This window comes from Dama dama, chromosome 19, assembly GCF_033118175.1.
Source record: "Dama dama isolate Ldn47 chromosome 19, ASM3311817v1, whole genome shotgun sequence".
Classification (NCBI taxonomy): domain Eukaryota; kingdom Metazoa; phylum Chordata; class Mammalia; order Artiodactyla; family Cervidae; genus Dama; species Dama dama.
In genome coordinates this window covers 87635250-87642272 of record NC_083699.1, presented here as the reverse complement: position 1 = coordinate 87642272, position 7023 = coordinate 87635250, and the positions used below count along the sequence as shown (strand labels likewise).

Sequence of the window (7023 nt, the reverse complement as noted above, 5' to 3'; positions counted from 1 at the left end):
GCTATGCGTTCTTGGAGAATAACACAATGGCCCTCATTAGTGCCGATGTCAAGAGAACTGTCAGACCTGGAGCTCTGGACCTGTGTGGCTCAGAGTCTCAAATGAAGGAAGAAAGCATTCACAGTGCTCAGATGCCCAATGTTGAGAAAACTCCTGAGTTCCACTTGGTGATGTCCATCTTTTGCCTGGCTTCCTATACCCAAGTTCCCTCACTCTTCTTCCCCAAATGGGACAGCAGCCACCCATCCTGTACCCTACCCAGAACCAGGATTTATTTGCTAAGTCTGCACCGCAGAGGTTGAAGCAGTTCATACTGACTGAATATTCCATGTTGATTGATACCAAGAAAGCCCAACGAGTGGGCCTGATAATGTACCCCTTTGGGTCTCTTAAACAAAAATGAGACAGAATGAAAGATATTTAATCTGGTGCAAGCCATTCCTGAATTATACAGATTTTATGCCATGAAAACACCTAGAAAAGTACTTTCTAACAGATCAGACCCTTTTTTAGGATGATGAAGAAGATGATGATGATATTATTTACCATGCATTACCATGTGTCAGGGATTGTTCAAGAGACTGAGAACAGCACTGACAATGTCGTGGGAAAGACATATTATAAACATTATCATCTATTCACTAAACACTCAACCAGGTTCCAAGAACATCTTATGTACATTATTTCACAACCCCTCTGCACAGTAGATGGCACTCTGCCCACTTCACATGTAAGGAAACTGAGGTTAGTGAAGGTGAAATGACTTGCCCATGATCGCTCACTTAGAAAGAGGCTGAGCAGAAGAGAAAATCGGGTGCATCTATGCCAGGTCTCCAGTAATTGTCTTTGTCTCGGTCCAGGTCCTCAATGCTTTGGAAGGGAAGCTCACAGTGAGGAGTCACAGAGGTCTGGACAATGAACCCAGATGTGAAATTGCTGAGGTCAGGAGAGCAGCAGACACAGGGTGGCACCAGCTAAGGACTGGTACCTCCACGTTCAGAACTGCAATACCCGTTATGCCAGGAGCCCCGAGCCCCACCAGATGTCCTGGCCAGCTTTCAGTTGCACCATCTGTCTTTTAGAACATGGAACATCCACCTTCACTCTCCTGAATGGAGCCCTAGACCATGGAGTATTCAAAGGTCACCAAAAGAACTCTCCAGGAACAAAGTAGCTGTTCCCTGCAAGTTCCCACTCTTTCCCTCCCCACCTCCCCACCCCACCCTCTGTGCAAACAAAAGTAGCAGGGCAGATGCTCCTATTGCTTGGGAACACAGAGGCTGGTGACAGTGGCACCCACCTTCACCTCAAGGGAACTCAGGAGGGTCCCTCAACACTGATGTAGAGCTGGCCCAGGTTCCACCAGCCACAGCCCAGACCTAAGTCACCACCACAAGGGAATTTCTTAGCCAGTAGCCAAGAACACCAGAAAGCCAGCCATAAACTCAAATGTGGGCCAGAAGTGTAGAGAAAACCACTGAATTTAAGCCCAGGAAGTTTGAGTTCCCTTTATGGCTTTGTCACCAACAAGCAGGGGCCTGACTTCAAGCACAAACTGCCCTCTACCTAAACACCTCAATTGCTGAATGACAACAAGTTTAGTGATCTTAAACTTTGGCATAACACAGAATGTTTGTGGGGGTGCTTAAAAAGAATTCCTCCACCCATGGCTTCAGGAACTCTGTTCAGTGGTTCTGGGATGGGGCAAAGAATCTGCATTTCACAGTAATTGGCCAGGAAAAGCCAGTGTCAGCCAATTCACACACCAGTAGTTTAAATGAGCATCAAGAGAGGCCTGATTTAAATGCAATTCTGTATAAAGGACAGAGAAGGCAATGGCACCCCACTCCAGTACTCTTGCCTGGAAAATCCCATGGATGGAGGAGCCTGGTAGGCTGCAGTCCATGGGGTCACTAAGAGTCTGACACAACTGAGCGACTTCACTTTCACTTTTCACTTCCATGCACTGGAGAAGGAAATGGCAACCCACGCCAGTGTTCTTGCCTGGAGAATCCCAGGGATGCGGGAGCCTGATGGGCTGCCGTCTATGAGGTCGCACAGAGTCAGACAAGACTGAAGCTACTTAGCAGCAGCAGCAGCAGCAGTATAAAGGAATGCTATGCGACCCTCAAAATGAGAACACGTAAGCTATTTTGTTTAAAAAAAAAAAAAAAAAAGAGTAAGCGATCACGTGGACATGGGTGGAAGGAAATCCTTTGAAACCATATGACAGTGTTACCTATCCTGAAATCATTATTGGATGTTTTCACCCATTAATACTGGAGAAGCTAAGCCACACCTTCCCTTGGTCACCAAGATCCACGGCATAGACTCACCTTCAAACTGATCTTCAGATCAAAGGCACTGTCCTCTTCATTATCTTGAGGGGAGCCTGACGTCTCACACTCAGCTAGACTAGTTTTCGGCTCCTGAGTAAACTGGTTCATCCTTCGGCAAGACGTTTCATCAACAGAAAACGGCGCCGAAACCGATGCACCTCTCCCAAGTAGTTTACGTCAAAATTAGAGACAGTAAACTCAGTTTGGGCTTCCCCGCTGGCTTAGCAGTAAAGAATCCGCTTGCAATGCAGTAGCCACAGGAGACATGGGTTCAATCCCTTGGTGGGGACGTGGGGCATAGCACCTTATTCCAATGGAGAATCCCATGGACAGCGGAGCCTGGCGGGCTAGTCCACAGGGTCGCAAAGAGTCGGACACGACTGAAGCGACTTAGCATGCACACAAACTCTTGATTCAGTTAATGGAAATGTAAAGATAGCCATCGTCGTGCTAGCTATATGTCGTGATAGATATATAAGCTGATCCTGCCGGGGTTGCTATTAAGACACTCAATTCTAACATCGCTTTCCCTTTCAATACCGCTGCAAGGATCTGGCAGTCATTGACAACACAGGCAAACAGAGGTTTAAGGGTGTCATCCAAAACCTGCTTCCCTCCAGGCTCAGCTGGTAAAGAATCCGCCTGCTATGCGGGAAACCTGGGTTCGATCCCTGGGTTGGGAAGATCCCCTGAAGAAGAGAAAGGCTACCCACTCCAGTATTCTGCCCTAGAGAATTCCGTGGACTGTATAGCCCATGGGGTCGCGAAAAGTCGGACACGACTGAGTGACTTTTACTTTTTACTTTCCAAAACCTCACCTCACTATTGGACCAAAAGAAAGTAAAAGGTCACTGAGCGAGGTCTCAGGGGATGGGGAACTACATCTCAGAGGCCTGGTGCAGCATTGCTCTGGTGGGACTTGAAATTTAATCGGTTTTCCGGTTAAGGCTTTCCGCTTCTGAGGTCAACACGAGGAAAGGCTTGACCCGGGAAGCCTAGTCGTGGAGCGGCATGATTGCTCCGCCCCCTTCAGGCCTATAAAAGTATTTGTCTACCTCGAACCACCCACCACAGCTACAGCTCTTGCGCAACACAGACGCCTCCATTTCTGTGGGCGGAGCCTAGGAAGGGGCAGGGATTAGCGTGAGGCTGCTTTCCGACTCAAGTTCCGCCGGCGTCACTCACGACAGCCTTGGCCCACTCCGGTGCAAACCCGTCCATGTCAGGTGGGGAAGGCTCAAACACGCAAGGCCAAATCCAGCAGCTCCCCTAGACGCCAGGACTAAGTGACTCCCCAGAGGCAATCCCAGAGTTCCGAAGACTCGTTCCTCGTCCCGCGGTCCTGTGCCCCACCGCCTCGCGGCGGCCTCGCCTGTCAAGCAGATTGTCATTACCTGTAGGACAGAGCCCTTCTTCTCCCTAGGTCCGCGGCGACATTGAGATGATGGGCAGCCGGCCCCGCAGCCCCAGCGCTTCCTCTGCAGACCAGTGGGAACAGCAGGCCGAAGGACCCGGCCCTGCCAAGCGCCGTCGAACGGAGGAGCCCACGGACCACGAGTTTGAGGTAGCGCCCAGACTGGACAACGGGATGGGGACCCCCGACATGGGAGCGCTCACCTCCCTGGTGGTTTTGGCTGACGGCTATGCCCTGCATCTGACCCTGGACGAGGTCGAGCTGGTGCTGGAGCCCGAGCCCACATCCGTGCTGCAAGTTTCTCTCGGGGATCACACCCTCGTGCTGATCCCCGGAGCCCTCCTGGGCTCTAGCATCGAATTCCTAGACGGGGAGAGTCACTCAGCCCTTGTTCTGGAACAGGGCTCTTTTCTGACCGCTCCTGGGGAATGCATCGCCCTCGAGCAGGGATTCTATGGACCTGTCCCAGAGATCGCTGGCCAAGAAGAGGTCTATGAGGAGGACGCAGAAGATGTGTTCCCGCCGGCTGGGATGAATGCAGCCACCAGCTCAGTTGCTGGGCTCCTCCTTTCCCCTAGGAGGGCATCCGACCCAGACCTCTTGGGCCTAGCCCCAGAGCCCTGGCCTCAGGCACCCAACCCTACTCCAGAGAGAGGCTCTCCTCACCACCAAGACAACCTGGACTTGCACGTTCCGGAGTTCTTCCCCGACTCACCACTCCAACCTCTACCTCCCTCTCCTTGTCCAGGTTCTCACGAGCGCCCGCAACACCCTCCTGTTCCTGCTCGAAAGGCCCAGAGACGCCTGTTTCAAGAATGAACTTCCTCCCACAATTCTTGGCCTCCGGCTGGGGACCAGGATGGAGTGTTCTGTTGACTGCTGTGTGTATGTTGCCCGCCCAGCCAGGATCACAAGGCCTTGATGTGTTTTGGATGGACGCTGTGTTGCAGAATTTTGCAGCAGTTGCAAAATTTACATCTAGCTGGCTGGATCCCTGGGAAGGAAGCTCACTTGGGCAAAGAAAAGCCTCTTGAAACACAGGGTGCTTTAAGACAGCTACTTCGGTTTTTCTCTAGGGAGGTCACCCCTAAGCAGCTCTACGCGCCCCCGCCCAACCAACCCCCATTTCTCTTCAAAGTCAAGTGCCAGCACTTTTCTTTAAAATGCCATCCTTTCCCAGGTACCCTCCGACTGCCCCTCCTCCTTGTTTTCCCCCTAGTAGAGTAATTAGTAGATGTATTTTGTTCAATGAAGTTTTTGGCCCTGGTGTTCCAACTTTTCTAGATGATGGCTCTAGCCCCTTTGGGGGATCTAACCAATAGTTGTATGTGCACAAATGTTTGTTGGATACAAAACACGGAATGGGGAACAATGAGTATGATCCTTCTTTTTGAATGACTAGGTTGGCAAGTGGTTTAAATCTATTGCTATCTTTGTAAGGGTAGTTTCCAAAAAGAAACAACTGTTTTTCATTTTTCTTACATACTTTTAATACAATTCTGTTGTCATGGAAAAGTTTCTAATTCTAAAGATTCTGTTTTTTGTATTTGTAAGATCCCAAAACTGTTTGTACATTGCTACTGGCATATAGAAAAAATTTGCTCTTATGTTGGTCTGGTATCCAGAAAAATTATTTAATTTCTGCAGTCACTTATCTGTAAATTCTTATGCTTGACTGATAAAGATAATATCTTTATCAGATAATAATAAAGATATATCTATATTTATAGATATTTTTTGTGCTAAGTCGCTTCAGTTGTGTCCAGTTCTTTGCGACCCTGTGGACTGTAGCCCTCAAGGCTCCTCTGTCCTTGGGATTCTCCAGGCAAGAATACTAGAGTGGATTGCCGTGCCCTCCTCCAGGGGATCTTCCCAGCCCAGGGATCGAACTTACATCTCTTTATGTCTCCTGCATTGACAGGAGGGTTCTTTACCACTAGCACCACTCTGGAAGCCCAAGAAAGTGTTAATCACTCAGTTGTGTCGAACTCTTTGCAACCCCAATGGACTGTAGCCTGGCAGGCTCCTCTGTCCATGGAATTCTCCAGGCAAGAATACTGGAGTGGGTTGCCATGCCCTCCTCCAGGGGATCTTCCAAACCCAAGGATCAAACTTGGGTTTCCTACATTGTAGGCAGATTCTTTACCATCTAAGCCACCAGAGGGCTTATCTTTATAGATATATCTATATCTTATATAGACATATCTCTATATCTATCTTTATGGGTGATAGTATCTCCAAATAATGATAGTACTGTCTCTTTTCTTATTTTTTGACAAGCTTCTTACATCTTATTTTTCCTTAATTTTTTTTATTGGCTATTACTTCAAATACAGATTGAATGGTATGGTTAATATGGTCATTCTTTTTTTTTTTTTTTTAGTAAGTATAGTTGATTTACAATATTAGCTTCATATATACAACAAAATAATTCAGTATTTTTATGGATTATATTTCATGTGAAGTTCTTACAAAATAATGACCATATATCCTTGTGCTGTATAATATGTCCTGGTTGCTTATCTATTTTATACATAGTAGTTTGCTTCACTCTTTCTCTCTCTCTCTTTGGCTGCACTGGTCTTGTTGCTGTGAGCAGACTTTTCTCTAGTTGTGATGCTTGGGCTTCTTATTGTAATGGCTTCTCTTGTTGCAAAGAATGGGCTCTAGGCACATGGGCTTCAGTAGTTGTGGTGCATGAGCTTGGTTGTTCCACAGTATATGGGATCTTCCCTGACCAGGGATTGAACCAGTGTCTCCTGCATTGTAAGGTGGATTCTTAACCACTGGACCATCAGGGAAGCCCCAATTCATTTCTCTTAATCTCATACCCTGTCTTTACCCTCTCCCCACTGTTAAACCACTGGTTTGTTCTTTATATCTGTGAGTCTGTTTCTGTTTTATTATATATATTTAGTGGTTTTATATTTTTAGATTCTACATATAAGTGATAACACAGAGTATATGTCTTTCTCTATCTGACTTATTTTATTAAGCACAATGCTCTCTAGGTCCATCCACATTGTTGCAAATGGCAGAACTTCCTTCTGTTTGTGGCTGAGTGACATTCTCACATCTCCTTTATTAATTCATCTAAAATGGAGAGATGACAGAATGATTGAGCCCTGAAACATTAGATGGAGACAACTAAGTAGTTATATATTAATAACTTGAATTCCCAGATCTTTTTTAATCTTTGGCCTACAGAAGTGGCCTACCACTCTCTATGAAAACTTGCATATCAACCTTGCTCTAAGATGATGCAGAAGC

The 7023-nt window shown here is 47.2% G+C and overlaps 1 protein-coding gene across 1 annotated transcript; it reads left to right on the top strand.

Annotated features, from left to right (window-relative positions):
* The first annotated feature begins 3783 nt into the window (after positions 1–3783).
* Positions 3784–4572, top strand: LOC133074037 (proline-rich protein 23B-like). Its single transcript, XM_061168007.1, has one exon. The coding sequence runs from the start codon at positions 3784–3786 to the stop codon at positions 4570–4572; it is 789 nt and encodes a 262-aa protein (XP_061023990.1).
* Positions 4573–7023: the final 2451 nt, after the last annotated feature.

Coding starts and splice junctions, on each gene's coding strand:
- LOC133074037 (XM_061168007.1), top strand. CDS start 3,784: ATGGGCAGCCGGCCCCGCAGCCCCAGCGCTTCCTCTGCAGACCAGTGG.